The 17,756-nt window shown below is 57.3% G+C and overlaps 1 protein-coding gene across 1 annotated transcript in view; it reads right to left on the bottom strand.

Moving 5' to 3' along the window:
• coro1a (coronin, actin binding protein, 1A) overlaps positions 1-17,553 on the bottom strand; it is a 40,792-nt gene extending 23,239 nt beyond the window's left edge. Inside the window, exons 1-3 of the mRNA XM_088637292.1 lie at positions 17,397-17,553; positions 13,098-13,308; positions 1,733-1,855 (exon numbers count right to left, since the gene is read on the bottom strand). Of these exons, the coding sequence (XP_088493418.1) occupies positions 1,733-1,855; positions 13,098-13,295 (321 nt within the window). The 5' untranslated portion in view covers positions 13,296-13,308; positions 17,397-17,553. The remainder of the gene's footprint in view (positions 1-1,732; positions 1,856-13,097; positions 13,309-17,396) is intronic.
• Between the last annotated feature and the right edge of the window lie 203 nt (positions 17,554-17,756).

Genomic DNA, 17,756 nt, shown 5'->3' with positions numbered 1-17,756 from the left:
TGCTCAGACCCCCGTCAGGAATCTCCCAGATCTACAGAGAGAGAGAGAGTGGTCAGAGAGACAGAGTGACCACTGGCCTGCTCAGACCCCCGTCAGGAATCTCCCAGATCTACAGAGAGAGAGAGAGTGGTCAGAGAGACAGAGTGACCACTGGCCTGCTCAGACCCCCGTCAGGAATCTCCCAGATCTACAGAGAGAGAGAGTGGTCAGAGAGACAGAGTGACCACTGGCCTGCTCAGACCCCCGTCAGGAATCTCCCAGATCTACAGAGAGAGAGAGAGTGGTCAGAGAGACAGAGTGACCACTGGCCTGCTCAGACTCCCGTCAGGAATCTCCCAGATCTACAGAGAGAGAGAGAGTGGTCAGAGAGACAGAGTGACCACTGGCCTGCTCAGACTCCCGTCAGGAATCTCCCAGATCTACAGAGAGAAAGAGAGTGGTCAGAGAGACAGAGTGACCACTGGTCTGCTCAGACCCCCGTCAGGAATCTCCCAGATCTACAGAGAGAGAGAGAGTGGTCAGAGAGACAGAGTGACCACTGGCCTGCTCAGACCCCCGTCAGGAATCTCCCAGATCTACAGAGAGAGAGAGAGTGGTCAGAGAGACAGAGTGACCACTGGCCTGCTCAGACCCCCGTCAGGAATCTCCCAGATCTACAGAGAGAGAGAGAGTGGTCAGAGAGACAGAGTGACCACTGGCCTGCTCAGACCCCCGTCAGGAATCTCCCAGATCTACAGAGAGAGAGAGAGTGGTCAGAGAGACAGAGTGACCACTGGCCTGCTCAGACCCCCGTCAGGAATCTCCCAGATCTACAGAGAGAGAGAGAGTGGTCAGAGAGACAGAGTGACCATTGGCCTGCTCAGACCCCCGTCAGGAATCTCCCAGATCTACAGAGAGAGAGAGAGTGGTCAGAGAGACAGAGTGACCACTGGCCTGCTCAGACTCCCGTCAGGAATCTCCCAGATCTACAGAGAGAGAGAGAGTGGTCAGAGAGACAGAGTGACCACTGGCCTGCTCAGACCCCCGTCAGGAATCTCCCAGATCTACAGAGAGAGAGAGAGTGGTCAGAGAGACAGAGTGACCACTGGTCTGCTCAGACCCCTGTCAGGAATCTCACACAGTCTGTACTGATCGTCTCCCTCAGCGTCCAGCCAGTTCCAGACATGTCCAGTCTCATGGATACTGACCAGCAGAGACACAGACAGGATGACCAGTAGACAGACAGAGAGACAGACAGGCAGACAGGCAGAAATGCAGACAGACAAGCAGAGAGACAGACAGACAAGTAGACAGAGAGACAAACAGACAGAATTGCAGACAGAGAGGCAGAGAGACAGACAGACAAGTAGACAGAGAGACAAACAGACAGAATTGCAGACAGAGAGGCAGAGAGAGAGAGTCAGACAGGTAGATTAACAGACAGACAGGCTGAAGGACAGACAGGCAGAAATGCAGACAGACAGACAGAAATACAAACAAACAGGCAGAGAGACAGACAGGCAGAAATGCAGACAGACAGGCAGGACAGAGAAACAGGCTGAGAGACCGACAGACAGTCAAACAGGCAGAGAGACAGGCAGACAGACAAAGAGACAGGCAGAAATCCAGACAGACAGGCAGAGAGACAGACAGACAGGCAGAGCAGCCTACAGAGCTACAGGGAGGTCACAGCGACCTCTCACAGTGAGTCATGGGAAGGCTCTGGCTGAGTGAGGCAGCGTGGGAATCTCACCATGACTGAACAGTCCTCAGAACCGCTGGCGATGATGTTGTCATTGTGAGGACACCACTCAATATCCAGGACAGGACCAGTGTGACCACACACCGTGGGCTGGGCGATGTCAACACGACCTGTCTGAGAGAGAGAGAGGGGTCAATACAGACACACTGACTGGACACTCCAGTACATGAACACTGCACTGAGAGAGAGAGGGGTTAATACAGACACACAGACTGGACACTCCAGTACATTAACACTGCACTGAGAGAGAGAGGGGTTCATACACACACACTGACTGGACACTCCAGCACATTAACACTGCACTGAGAGAGAGGGGTTAATACAGACACACTGACTGGACACTCCAGTACATTAACACTGCACTGAGAGAGAGGGGTTAATACAGACACACTGACTGGACACTCCAGTACATTAACACTGCACTGAGAGAGAGAGGGGTTAATACAGACACACTGACTGGACACTCCAGTACATTAACACTGCACTGAGAGAGAGAGGGGTTAATACACACACTGACTGGACACTCCAGCACATTAACACTGCACTGAGAGAGAGGGGTTCATACAGACACACTGACTGGACACTCCAGTACATTAACACTGCACTGAGAGAGAGAGGGGTTCATACACACACACTGACTGGACACTCCAGTACATTAACACTGCACTGAGAGAGAGAGGGGTTAATACAGACACACTGGACACTCCAGTACATTAACACTGCACTGAGAGAGAGGGGTTAATACAGACACACTGACTGGACACTCCAGTACATTAACACTGCACTGAGAGAGAGAGGGGTTAATACAGACACACTGACTGGACACTCCAGTACATTAACACTGCACTGGGAGAGAGAGGGGTTAATACACACACTGACTGGACACTCCAGTACATTAACACTGCACTGAGAGAGAGGGGTTCATACAGACACACTGACTGGACACTCCAGCACATTAACACTGCACTGAGAGAGAGGGGTTCATACAGACACACTGACTGGACACTCCAGGACATTAACACTGCACTGAGAGAGAGAGGGGTTAATACACACACACTGACTGGACACTCCAGTACATTAACACTGCACTGAGAGAGAGAGGGGTTAATACAGACACACTGGACACTCCAGTACATTAACACTGCACTGAGAGAGAGAGGGGTTAATACAGACACTGAATGGACACTCCAGTACATTAACACTGCACTGAGAGAGAGGGGTTAATACAGACACACTGACTGGACACTCCAGGACATTAACACTGCACTGAGAGAGAGAGGGGTTAATACACACACACTGACTGGACACTCCAGTACATTAACACTGCACTGAGAGAGAGAGGGGTTAATACAGACACACTGGACACTCCAGTACATTAACACTGCACTGAGAGAGAGGGGTTAATACAGACACACTGACTGGACACTCCAGTACATTAACACTGCACTGAGAGAGAGAGGGGTTAATACAGACACACTGACTGGACACTCCAGTACATTAACACTGCACTGAGAGAGAGAGGGGTTAATACACACACACTGACTGGACACTCCAGTACATTAACACTGCACTGAGAGAGAGGGGTTAATACAGACACACTGACTGGACACTCCAGTACATTAACACTGCACTGAGAGAGAGAGGGGTTAATACAGACACACTGACTGGACACTCCAGTACATTAACACTGCACTGAGAGAGAGAGAGGGGTTAATACAGACACACTGACTGGACACTCCAGTACATTAACACTGCACTGAGAGAGAGAGGGGTTAATACAGACACACTGACTGGACACTCCAGTACATTAACACTGCACTGAGAGAGAGAGGGGCTAATGGCAGCCTAGGGATGAATTCAGTCAGATGGTTTGAATTTGTGTGGACATGCCACCAATTACCCCAGTCAGCCTGAGTTTGTTAATAGTCTGTAGCTGTGTGTGAGACAGGGAGGAGATCAGGGAGAGTGTGGCTTCGTGACGACACTGCTTTCTGGACTGGGGTACTCAGAGCTGGCTACCATCGTGAACACACTCCTAAACCAGGGTTCGACACTTGTGCAGATATCACAGATAGCGCAGGGGTGCCGAGTCTGTTCTGTGTCTGTGAATCAACAGATTCAGAGCTCAGAGTCACCAGTACAGATTCAGAGCTCAGAGTCACCAGTAGAGATTCAGAATTCAGAGTGACCAGTACAGATTCAGGGCTCAGAGTGACCAGTACAGATTCAGAACTCAGAGTGACCAGTAGAGATTCAGAGCTCAGAGTCACCAGTACAGATTCAGGGCTCAGAGTGACCAGTAGAGATTCAGAGCTCAGAGTCACCAGTACAGATTCAGGGCTCAGAGTGACCAGTACAGATTCAGAGCTCAGAGTCACCAGTAGAGATTCAGAGCTCAGAGTCACCAGTACAGATTCAGGGCTCAGAGTCACCAGTAGAGATTCAGAGCTCAGAGTCACCAGTACAGATTCAGGGCTCAGAGTGACCAGTAGAGATTCAGAGCTCAGAGTGACCAGTACAGATTCAGGGCTCAGAGTGACCAGTACAGATTCAGAGCTCAGAGTGACCAGTAGAGATTCAGAGCTCAGAGTCACCAGTACAGATTCAGGGCTCAGAGTGACAAGTAGAGATTCAGAGCTCAGAGTGACCAGTACAGATTCAGAGCTCAGAGTCACCAGTACAGATTCAGAGCTCAGAGTGACCAGTACAGATTCAGGGCTCAGAGTTACCAGTACAGATTCAGGGCTCAGAGTCACCAGTACAGATTCACACAGATCCTCTCTCTATGTTTGTGTTTCTCAGTCTCTGTTTAGTTCACATACAAATTCCCTCTTAAATTTAATTTCAAACTCTCTCTTTCTCTCTTTCAATTCAATTCAAGGTGCTTTATTAGCATGACCGATGGGTACAATCAGTGTTGCCAAAGCAAATAAAATAATGAAATTCACATGAAACAAAACAGAAAATAAAAGTAAAATAAAATCTACAGACATGTTACAGACATTTACAGCAAAGACTCAGTCTCTCTCTCTCTCAGTCTCTCTCTCTCTCAGTCTCTCTCTCTCTCTCAGTCTCTCTCTCTCAGTCTCTCTCAGCTCCGCCCACATCACCACTTCCTGGCAGCTGCACTCAGGGCTGCTGTGACCGAATAAGGTAAAAGTACCAGAGACAGCGAAAGTACACACACAGACACACACAGACACACACAGACCCCAGACCTCCACTGACCCCAGATCTCACTGACCCCAGCTCTCTGCACTGACCCCAGCCCTCACTGACCCCAGCCCTCACTGACCCCAGCTCTCTGCACTGACCCCAGCCCTCACTGACCCCAGACCTCACTGACCCCAGCCCTCACTGACCCCAGCTCTCTGCACTGACCCCAGCCCTCACTGACTCCAGCCCTCACTGACCCCAGCCCTCACTGACCCCAGCCCTCACTGACCCCAGCTCTCTGCACTGACCCCAGCCCTCACTGACCCCAGCTCTCTGCACTGACCCCAGCTCTCTGCACTGACCCCAGCTCTCACTGACCCCAGACCTCACTGACCCCAGCTCTCTGCACTGACCCCAGCCCTCACTGACCCCAGACCTCACTGACCCCAGCCCTCACTGACCCCAGCTCTCTGCACTGACCCCAGCCCTCACTGACCCCAGCCCTCACTGACCCCAGCTCTCTGCACTGACCCCAGCTCTCTGCACTGACCCCAGCCCTCACTGACTCCAGCCCTCACTGACCCCAGCCCTCACTGACCCCAGCTCTCTGCACTGACCCCAGCCCTCACTGACCCCAGACCTCACTGACCCCAGCCCTCACTGACCCCAGCTCTCTGCACTGACCCCAGCCCTCACTGACCCCAGCCCTCACTGACCCCAGCTCTCTGCACTGACCCCAGCCCTCACTGACCCCAGCCCTCACTGACCCCAGCTCTCTGCACTGACCCCAGCCCTCACTGACCCCAGACCTCACTGACCCCAGCTCTCTGCACTGACGCCAGATCTCACTGACCCCAGACCTCACTGACCCCAGCTCTCTGCACTGACCCCAGCCCTCACTGACCCCAGACCTCACTGACCCCAGCCCTCACTGACCCCAGCTCTCTGCACTGACCCCAGCCCTCACTGACCCCAGCCCTCACTGACCCCAGCTCTCTGCACTGACCCCAGCTCTCTGCACTGACCCCAGCCCTCACTGACCCCAGCTCTCACTGACCCCAGACCTCACTGACCCCAGCTCTCTGCACTGACCCCAGCCCTCACTGACCCCAGCCCTCACTGACCCCAGCTCTCTGCACTGACCCCAGCCCTCACTGACCCCAGACCTCACTGACCCCAGCCCTCACTGACCCCAGCTCTCTGCACTGACCCCAGCCCTCACTGACCCCAGCTCTCTGCACTGACCCCAGCCCTCACTGACCCCAGACCTCACTGACCCCAGCTCTCTGCACTGACCCCAGCCCTCACTGACCCCAGACCTCACTGACCCCAGCTCTCTGCACTGACCCCAGCCCTCACTGACCCCAGACCTCACTGACCCCAGCCCTCACTGACCCCAGCTCTCTGCACTGACCCCAGCCCTCACTGACTCCAGCCCTCACTGACCCCAGCCCTCACTGACCCCAGCCCTCACTGACCCCAGCCCTCACTGACCCCAGCTCTCTGCACTGACCCCAGCTCTCTGCACTGACCCCAGCTCTCTGCACTGACCCCAGCTCTCTGCACTGACCCCAGCCCTCACTGACTCCAGCCCTCACTGACCCCAGCTCTCTGCACTGACCCCAGCCCTCACTGACTCCAGCCCTCACTGACCCCAGCTCTCTGCACTGACCCCAGCTCTCTGCACTGACCCCAGCCCTCACTGACTCCAGCTCTCTGCACTGACCCCAGCCCTCACTGACCCCAGCTCTCTGCACTGACCCCAGCCCTCACTGACCCCAGCCCTCACTGACCCCAGCTCTCTGCACTGACCCCAGCCCTCACTGACCCCAGCTCTCTGCACTGACCCCAGCCCTCACTGACCCCAGCCCTCACTGACCCCAGCCCTCACTGACCCCAGCCCTCACTGACCCCAGCTCTCTGCACTGACCCCAGCCCTCACTGACCCCAGCCCTCACTGACCCCAGCTCTCTGCACTGACCCCAGCCCTCACTGACCCCAGCCCTCACTGACCCCAGCCCTCACTGACCCCAGCCCTCACTGACCCCAGCTCTCTGCACTGACCCCAGCCCTCACTGACCCCAGCCCTCACTGACCCCAGCTCTCTGCACTGACCCCAGCCCTCACTGACCCCAGACCTCACTGACCCCAGCCCTCACTGACCCCAGACCTCACTGACCCCAGCCCTCACTGACTCCAGCCCTCACTGACCCCAGCTCTCTGCACTGACCCCAGCCCTCACTGACTCCAGCCCTCACTGACCCCAGCTCTCTGCACTGACCCCAGCCCTCACTGACCCCAGCTCTCTGCACTGACCCCAGCCCTCACTGACCCCAGCTCTCTGCACTGACCCCAGCTCTCTCCACTGACCCCAGCTCTCTGCACTGACCCCAGCCCTCACTGACCCCAGCCCTCACTGACCCCAGCTCTCTGCACTGACCCCAGCCCTCACTGACCCCAGCCCTCACTGACCCCAGCTCTCTGCACTGACCCCAGCCCTCACTGACCCCAGACCTCACTGACCCCAGCCCTCACTGACCCCAGCTCTCTGCACTGACCCCAGCCCTCACTGACCCCAGCTCTCTGCACTGACCCCAGCCCTCACTGACCCCAGACCTCACTGACCCCAGCTCTCTGCACTGACCCCAGCCCTCACTGACCCCAGACCTCACTGACCCCAGCTCTCTGCACTGACCCCAGCCCTCACTGACCCCAGACCTCACTGACCCCAGCCCTCACTGACCCCAGCTCTCTGCACTGACCCCAGCCCTCACTGACTCCAGCCCTCACTGACCCCAGCCCTCACTGACCCCAGCCCTCACTGACCCCAGCTCTCTGCACTGACCCCAGCTCTCTGCACTGACCCCAGCCCTCACTGACTCCAGCCCTCACTGACCCCAGCTCTCTGCACTGACCCCAGCTCTCTGCACTGACCCCAGCCCTCACTGACTCCAGCTCTCTGCACTGACCCCAGCCCTCACTGACCCCAGCTCTCTGCACTGACCCCAGCCCTCACTGACCCCAGCCCTCACTGACCCCAGCTCTCTGCACTGACCCCAGCCCTCACTGACCCCAGCTCTCTGCACTGACCCCAGCCCTCACTGACCCCAGCCCTCACTGACCCCAGCCCTCACTGACCCCAGCTCTCTGCACTGACCCCAGCCCTCACTGACCCCAGCCCTCACTGACCCCAGCTCTCTGCACTGACCCCAGCCCTCACTGACCCCAGCCCTCACTGACCCCAGCCCTCACTGACCCCAGCTCTCTGCACTGACCCCAGCCCTCACTGACCCCAGCCCTCACTGACCCCAGCTCTCTGCACTGACCCCAGCCCTCACTGACCCCAGACCTCACTGACCCCAGCCCTCACTGACCCCAGACCTCACTGACCCCAGCCCTCACTGACTCCAGCCCTCACTGACCCCAGCTCTCTGCACTGACCCCAGCCCTCACTGACCCCAGCCCTCACTGACTCCAGCCCTCACTGACCCCAGCTCTCTGCACTGACCCCAGCCCTCACTGACCCCAGCTCTCTGCACTGACCCCAGCCCTCACTGACCCCAGCTCTCTGCACTGACCCCAGCTCTCTCCACTGACCCCAGCTCTCTGCACTGACCCCAGCCCTCACTGACCCCAGCCCTCACTGACCCCAGCTCTCTGCACTGACCCCAGCCCTCACTGACCCCAGCCCTCACTGACCCCAGCTCTCTGCACTGACCCCAGCCCTCACTGACCCCAGACCTCACTGACCCCAGCCCTCACTGACCCCAGCTCTCTGCACTGACCCCAGATCTCACTGACCCCAGCTCTCACTGACCCCAGCTCTCTGCACTGACCCCAGCTCTCTGCACTGACCCCAGACCTCACTGACCCCAGCCCTCACTGACTCCAGCCCTCACTGACCCCAGCCCTCACTGACCCCAGCTCTCTGCACTGACCCCAGATCTCACTGACCCCAGCCCTCACTGACCCCAGCCCTCACTGACCCCAGCTCTCTGCACTGACCCCAGCCCTCACTGACCCCAGCCCTCACTGACCCCAGCTCTCTGCACTGACCCCAGCCCTCACTGACCCCAGACCTCACTGACCCCAGCCCTCACTGACCCCAGACCTCACTGACCCCAGCCCTCACTGACCCCAGCTCTCTGCACTGACCCCAGCCCTCACTGACTCCAGCCCTCACTGACCCCAGCTCTCTGCACTGACCCCAGCCCTCACTGACCCCAGCTCTCTGCACTGACCCCAGCTCTCTCCACTGACCCCAGCTCTCTGCACTGACCCCAGCCCTCACTGACCCCAGCCCTCACTGACCCCAGCTCTCTGCACTGACCCCAGCCCTCACTGACTCCAGCCCTCACTGACCCCAGCCCTCACTGACCCCAGCCCTCACTGACCCCAGCTCTCTGCACTGACCCCAGCCCTCACTGACCCCAGCTCTCTGCACTGACCCCAGCTCTCTGCACTGACCCCAGCTCTCACTGACCCCAGACCTCACTGACCCCAGCTCTCTGCACTGACCCCAGCCCTCACTGACCCCAGACCTCACTGACCCCAGCCCTCACTGACCCCAGCTCTCTGCACTGACCCCAGCCCTCACTGACCCCAGCCCTCACTGACCCCAGCTCTCTGCACTGACCCCAGCTCTCTGCACTGACCCCAGCCCTCACTGACTCCAGCCCTCACTGACCCCAGCCCTCACTGACCCCAGCTCTCTGCACTGACCCCAGCCCTCACTGACCCCAGACCTCACTGACCCCAGCCCTCACTGACCCCAGCTCTCTGCACTGACCCCAGCCCTCACTGACCCCAGCCCTCACTGACCCCAGCTCTCTGCACTGACCCCAGCCCTCACTGACCCCAGCCCTCACTGACCCCAGCTCTCTGCACTGACCCCAGCCCTCACTGACCCCAGACCTCACTGACCCCAGCTCTCTGCACTGACGCCAGATCTCACTGACCCCAGACCTCACTGACCCCAGCTCTCTGCACTGACCCCAGCCCTCACTGACCCCAGACCTCACTGACCCCAGCCCTCACTGACCCCAGCTCTCTGCACTGACCCCAGCCCTCACTGACCCCAGCCCTCACTGACCCCAGCTCTCTGCACTGACCCCAGCTCTCTGCACTGACCCCAGCCCTCACTGACCCCAGCTCTCACTGACCCCAGACCTCACTGACCCCAGCTCTCTGCACTGACCCCAGCCCTCACTGACCCCAGCCCTCACTGACCCCAGCTCTCTGCACTGACCCCAGCCCTCACTGACCCCAGACCTCACTGACCCCAGCCCTCACTGACCCCAGCTCTCTGCACTGACCCCAGCCCTCACTGACCCCAGCTCTCTGCACTGACCCCAGCCCTCACTGACCCCAGACCTCACTGACCCCAGCTCTCTGCACTGACCCCAGCCCTCACTGACCCCAGACCTCACTGACCCCAGCTCTCTGCACTGACCCCAGCCCTCACTGACCCCAGACCTCACTGACCCCAGCCCTCACTGACCCCAGCTCTCTGCACTGACCCCAGCCCTCACTGACTCCAGCCCTCACTGACCCCAGCCCTCACTGACCCCAGCCCTCACTGACTCCAGCCCTCACTGACCCCAGCCCTCACTGACCCCAGCCCTCACTGACCCCAGCCCTCACTGACCCCAGCTCTCTGCACTGACCCCAGCTCTCTGCACTGACCCCAGCCCTCACTGACTCCAGCCCTCACTGACCCCAGCTCTCTGCACTGACCCCAGCTCTCTGCACTGACCCCAGCCCTCACTGACTCCAGCTCTCTGCACTGACCCCAGCCCTCACTGACCCCAGCTCTCTGCACTGACCCCAGCCCTCACTGACCCCAGCTCTCTGCACTGACCCCAGCCCTCACTGACCCCAGCCCTCACTGACCCCAGCTCTCTGCACTGACCCCAGCCCTCACTGACCCCAGCCCTCACTGACCCCAGCCCTCACTGACCCCAGCTCTCTGCACTGACCCCAGCCCTCACTGACCCCAGCCCTCACTGACCCCAGCTCTCTGCACTGACCCCAGCCCTCACTGACCCCAGCCCTCACTGACCCCAGCCCTCACTGACCCCAGCTCTCTGCACTGACCCCAGCCCTCACTGACCCCAGCCCTCACTGACCCCAGCTCTCTGCACTGACCCCAGCCCTCACTGACCCCAGACCTCACTGACCCCAGCCCTCACTGACCCCAGACCTCACTGACCCCAGCCCTCACTGACTCCAGCCCTCACTGACCCCAGCTCTCTGCACTGACCCCAGCCCTCACTGACTCCAGCCCTCACTGACCCCAGCTCTCTGCACTGACTCCAGCCCTCACTGACCCCAGCTCTCTGCACTGACCCCAGCCCTCACTGACCCCAGCTCTCTGCACTGACCCCAGCTCTCTCCACTGACCCCAGCTCTCTGCACTGACCCCAGCCCTCACTGACCCCAGCCCTCACTGACCCCAGCTCTCTGCACTGACCCCAGCCCTCACTGACCCCAGCCCTCACTGACCCCAGCTCTCTGCACTGACCCCAGCCCTCACTGACCCCAGACCTCACTGACCCCAGCCCTCACTGACCCCAGACCTCACTGACCCCAGCCCTCACTGACTCCAGCCCTCACTGACCCCAGCCCTCACTGACCCCAGCTCTCTGCACTGACCCCAGCCCTCACTGACCCCAGCTCTCTGCACTGACCCCAGCCCTCACTGACCCCAGACCTCACTGACCCCAGCTCTCTGCACTGACCCCAGCCCTCACTGACCCCAGACCTCACTGACCCCAGCTCTCTGCACTGACCCCAGCCCTCACTGACCCCAGACCTCACTGACCCCAGCCCTCACTGACCCCAGCTCTCTGCACTGACCCCAGCCCTCACTGACTCCAGCCCTCACTGACCCCAGCCCTCACTGACCCCAGCTCTCTGCACTGACCCCAGCCCTCACTGACCCCAGCCCTCACTGACCCCAGACCTCACTGACCCCAGCTCTCTGCACTGACCCCAGCCCTCACTGACCCCAGACCTCACTGACCCCAGCCCTCACTGACCCCAGCTCTCTGCACTGACCCCAGCCCTCACTGACTCCAGCCCTCACTGACCCCAGCCCTCACTGACCCCAGCTCTCTGCACTGACCCCAGCCCTCACTGACCCCAGCCCTCACTGACCCCAGCTCTCTGCACTGACCCCAGCCCTCACTGACCCCAGCCCTCACTGACCCCAGCTCTCTGCACTGACCCCAGCCCTCACTGACCCCAGCCCTCACTGACCCCAGCCCTCACTGACTCCAGCCCTCACTGACCCCAGCTCTCTGCACTGACCCCAGCTCTCTGCACTGACCCCAGCCCTCACTGACCCCAGCTCTCTGCACTGACCCCAGCTCTCTCCACTGACCCCAGCTCTCTGCACTGACCCCAGCCCTCACTGACCCCAGCCCTCACTGACCCCAGCTCTCTGCACTGACCCCAGCCCTCACTGACCCCAGCCCTCACTGACCCCAGCTCTCTGCACTGACCCCAGCCCTCACTGACCCCAGACCTCACTGACCCCAGCCCTCACTGACCCCAGCTCTCTGCACTGACCCCAGATCTCACTGACCCCAGCTCTCACTGACCCCAGCTCTCTGCACTGACCCCAGCTCTCTGCACTGACCCCAGACCTCACTGACCCCAGCCCTCACTGACTCCAGCCCTCACTGACCCCAGCCCTCACTGACCCCAGCTCTCTGCACTGACCCCAGATCTCACTGACCCCAGCCCTCACTGACCCCAGCCCTCACTGACCCCAGCTCTCTGCACTGACCCCAGCCCTCACTGACCCCAGCCCTCACTGACCCCAGCTCTCTGCACTGACCCCAGCCCTCACTGACCCCAGACCTCACTGACCCCAGCCCTCACTGACCCCAGACCTCACTGACCCCAGCCCTCACTGACCCCAGCTCTCTGCACTGACCCCAGCCCTCACTGACTCCAGCCCTCACTGACCCCAGCTCTCTGCACTGACCCCAGCCCTCACTGACCCCAGCTCTCTGCACTGACCCCAGCTCTCTCCACTGACCCCAGCTCTCTGCACTGACCCCAGCCCTCACTGACCCCAGCCCTCACTGACCCCAGCTCTCTGCACTGACCCCAGCCCTCACTGACCCCAGCCCTCACTGACCCCAGCCCTGCGCAGGGCTGCCAGCAGGTGGCGCTGTCGCACGGCTGGTACCTTGGCGAGGGGCAGCACCATGAAGGCACCCCCTCCACTGGCCTCCACGATCATGGCCAGGAACTTGGGGTTGACGGAGCAGAAGGTGCTGTCCCAGGTCATCTGCGAGATGCGCATATCATCGTAGCACTGGTCAGCCTTCACCCCCTGGCCAAACACGTGGCGGAACTTACTGGTGCGGACAACCTTCCTGGACATGGTCAGTGGTCAACTGAGGGAGAGAGAGAGAGGGGTTCATACACACACACTGACTGGACACTCCAGTACATTAACACTGCACTGAGAGAGAGAGGGGTTAATACAGACACACTGACTGGACACTCCAGTACATTAACACTGCACTGAGAGAGAGAGGGGTTCATACAGACACTGACTGGACACTCCAGTACATTAACACTGCACTGAGAGAGAGAGGGGTTAATACACACACACTGACTGGACACTCCAGTACATTAACACTGCACTGAGAGAGAGAGGGGTTAATACACACACACTGACTGGACACTCCAGTACATTAACACTGCACTGAGAGAGAGAGGGGTTAATACAGACACACTGACTGGACACTCCAGTACATTAACACTGCACTGAGAGAGAGAGGGGTTCATACAGACACACTGACTGGACACTCCAGTACATTAACACTGCACTGAGAGAGAGAGAGGGGTTCATACAGACACACTGACTGGACACTCCAATACATTAACACTGCACTGAGAGAGAGAGGGGTTAATACAGACACACTGACTGGACACTCCAGTACATTAACACTGCACTGAGAGAGAGAGGGGTTAATACAGACACACTGACTGGACACTCCAGTACATTAACACTGCACTGAGAGAGAGGGGTTAATACAGACACACTGACTGGACACTCCAGTACATTAACACTGCACTGAGAGAGAGAGGGGTTCATACAGACACACTGACTGGACACTCCAGTACATTAACACTGCACTGAGAGAGAGAGAGAGGGGTTAATACACACACTGACTGGACACTCCAGTACATTAACACTGCACTGAGAGAGAGGGGTTAATACAGACACACTGACTGGACACTCCAGTACATTAACACTGCACTGAGAGAGAGAGAGGGGTTAATACAGACACACTGACTGGACACTCCAGTACATTAACACTGCACTGAGAGAGAGAGGGGTTAATACACACACACTGACTGGACACTCCAGTACATTAACACTGCACTGAGAGAGAGAGGGGTTCATACAGACACACTGCAGTGGTTGATGTGTCTTAGTGGTCATGAGTTACAGCTCAGTACGTCTGTTTCACACAGGAAGTCACAGAGCAGGATGGAGCTGTACCACTCCCTTCTGCTGCTGAGAAAGAGCTTCAGCCGTCTCATGTGAACTGATCTGCAGGGGTCTCACTGGGCTTTACTGCGCTGTACTGTGTTTCTACCCCGATCTCACTGGGCTTTACTGCGCTGTACTGTGTTTCTACCCCGATCTCACTGGGCTTTACTGCGCTGGTACTGTGTTTCTACCCCGATCTCACTGGGCTTTACTGCGCTGTACTGTGTTTCTACCCTGCTCTCACTGGGCTTTACTGCGCTGTACTGTGTTTCTACCCCGATCTCACTGGGCTTTACTGCGCTGTACTGTGTTTCTACCCCGATCTCACTGGGCTTTACTGCGCTGTACTGTGTTTCTACCCTGCTCTCACTGGGCTTTACTGCGCTGTACTGTGTTTCAACCCGATCTCACTGGGCTTTACTGCGCTGTACTGTGTTTCTACCCTGCTCTCACTGGGCTTTACTGCGCTGTACTGTGTTTCTACCCTGCTCTCACTGGGCTTTACTGCGCTGTACTGTGTTTCTACCCCGATCTCACTGGGCTTTACTGCGCTGTGCTGTGTTTCTACCCCGATCTCACTGGGCTTTACTGCGCTGTGCTGTGTTTCTACCCTGCTCTCACTGGGCTTTACTGCGCTGTACTGTGTTTCTACCCTGCTCTCTAGTCTCGACGTGCTGCTCTCTTGCACACACAGGCATCAGAGGAAGGAAGTGGAAACAGAGAGTTTTGAAACTCGACCTGCTTTTAAAAACAGCAAAACAGAAACCACAGACTCACATCAGCGACTTATAAGGGCACAAACTGGCTCCTGCCCTCTGCCCCTGCCCCGCCCCCTGCCCCCCCGCTCGGAGCTGTGTGCAGGTTCCCCATTTCTGCACTGACATCACCCTGAGAGACAGACACCTGAGCCAGCACTGAACACTCATCACACTCCACAGGACTGGACCAGCGGTCCTCCTGGTCCAACAGGACCAGACCTGAGCCACTGGACCAGCTGTCCTCCTGTGACTACAGGACTGGACCTGACTGTTATCTAGTCTGACCCTGGGAGAGGACAGTGATCCACTCTAACCCTGGGAGAGAGCAGTGATCCAGTTTGACCCTGAGAGACAGCAGTGATCTAGTCTGACCCTGGGAGAGGACAGTGATCCACTCTAACCCTGGGAGAGAGCAGTGATCCAGTTTGACCCTGAGAGACAGCAGTGGTATAGTCTGACCCTGGGAGAGGACAGTGATCCACTCTGACCCTGGGAGAGAGCAGTGATCCAGTGTGACCCTGAGAGACAGCAGTGATCTAGTCTGACCCTGAGAGAGGACACTGATCCACTCTGACTCTGGGAAAGCGCAGTGATCCAGTGTGACCCCGAGAGAGAACAGTGATCTAGTCTGACGCTGGGAGAGAGCAGTGGTCCATTCTGAAACCGAGAGAGAGCAGTGGTCCACTCTGACCCTGGGAAATGGATCCAGTGTGACCCTGAGAGACAGCAGTGATCCTGGGAGAAAGCTGTGCATTAAACAGAGAGATCAGTAGTCTGTGTGACAGAGACAGTGAGGAGTTGGTGTGATAGAGAGAGGATGTGGTCTAACTGCTCTCTCCCTCTTCTGCAGAATGCACTCTCTCATCTCTGCCACTTCTGTCTCATCTCTCTGGGTCACATCAGTGCACAAAAGAGCTGTGTCTCTGTGGGACAGTAATAGAGATCAGTGCTGTAAGAGAGCTGTGTCTCTGTGTGGGACAGTAATAGAGATCAGTGCTGTAAGAGAGCTGTGTCTCTGTGTGGGACAGTAATAGAGATCAGTGCTGTAAAAGAGCTGTGTCTCTGTGCGACAGTAATAGAGATCAGTGCTGTAAAAGAGCTGTGTCTCTGTGTGACAGTAATAGAGATCAGTGCTGTAAAAGAGCTGTGTCTCTGTGTGGGACAGTAATAGAGATCAGTGCTGTAAGAGAGCTGTGTCTCTGTGTGACAGTAATTGAGATCAGTGCTGTAAGAGAGCTGTGTCTCTGTGTGGGACAGTAATAGAGATCAGGGCTGTAAGAGAGCAGTGTCTCTGTGTGGGACAGTAATAGAGATCAGTGCTGTAAGAGAGCTGTGTCTCTGTGTGGGACAGTAATAGAGATCAGTGCTGTAAAAGAACTGTGTCTCTGTGTGACAGTAATAGAGATCAGTGCTGTAAGAGAGCTGTGTCTCTGTGGGACAGTAATAGAGATCAGTGCTGTAAGAGAGCTGTGTCTCTGTGTGGGACAGTAATAGAGATCAGTGCTGTAAAAGAACTGTATCTCTGTGTGGGACAGTAATAGAGATCAGTGCTGTAAAAGAGCTGTGTCTCTGTCTGACAGTAATAGAGATCAGTGCTGTAAAAGAGCTGTGTCTCTGTGTGGGACAGTAATAGAGATCAGTGCTGTAAAAGAGCTGTGTCTCTTTGGGACAGTAATAGAGATCAGTGCTGTAAAAGAGCTGTGACTCTGTGGGACAGTAATAGAGATCAGTGCTGTAAGAGAGCTGTGTCTCTGTGTGGGACAGTAATAGAGATCAGTGCTGTAAAAGAGCTGTGTCTCTGTGTAGGACAGTAATAGAGATCAGTGCTGTAAGAGAGACAGTAGTAGAGATGTACTAACACTGCTGTACTGTACTCTTACTGCAGCTCCTGGTATAACAGAACTGGTCTGTTGTAACACAGTGTTAGCGCAGTGGACTGTGATGACAGTGGGTGTTTCTAACAGGCCCAGTTGAAGCAGAAGGGACTCCAGTCTGCTGTGATACAGAGCCTGTCCCTGAAACACACACCACACGAGCTCTCTCCCTCTCTCCACACACTCGCTGCCTCTGCTACCCAATTAGCAGCAATTAGCAACAACAATCAGCCTTTGTACAACGCTGGAGGAGTTCACACAGAAACCTCCGCTGGCCTCCTCTCTCTGCCAGCCTGTCCACCTCCCTCCCCCCCCCGCCGGACGCAGAGGCGCTGGACAGTCCTTACCAGGTCAGCGAGAGGACGAGCAGGCCGGGTCGGGTCGGGTCGAGTCGGGTCTGTCAGGCGGCGGACCGGCGTCTCAGCGCGAGAGAGTGGAGTGAGGAAGAGCTGAGACTCACCGCAGCCTTAACTGACAGAGAGGAAGTGAGAGAGAGGGAGGAGAGAGAGAGGAGAGAGAGGAGGGAGAGAGGAGAGAGAGAGACAGACAGACAGTCAAAAAGCTAGTGAGACTTGTTAAACACACCAACTCCACTGAGCACGTCTGGGATCAACTCGCCCATCCCTGAACAACACAGAGCCTGAGAGAGTCAGGGCCTGACCAGTGACACACACACACACACCACTGAGCACGTCTGGGATCAACTC

This window comes from Lepisosteus platostomus, chromosome 6 (assembly GCF_059453375.1).
Source record: "Lepisosteus platostomus isolate fLepPlt1 chromosome 6, fLepPlt1.hap1, whole genome shotgun sequence".
Classification (NCBI taxonomy): Eukaryota; Metazoa; Chordata; class Actinopteri; order Semionotiformes; family Lepisosteidae; genus Lepisosteus; species Lepisosteus platostomus.
Note: the sequence above shows the minus strand (reverse complement) of the source record. Positions and strands in the feature narration are given on the sequence as shown.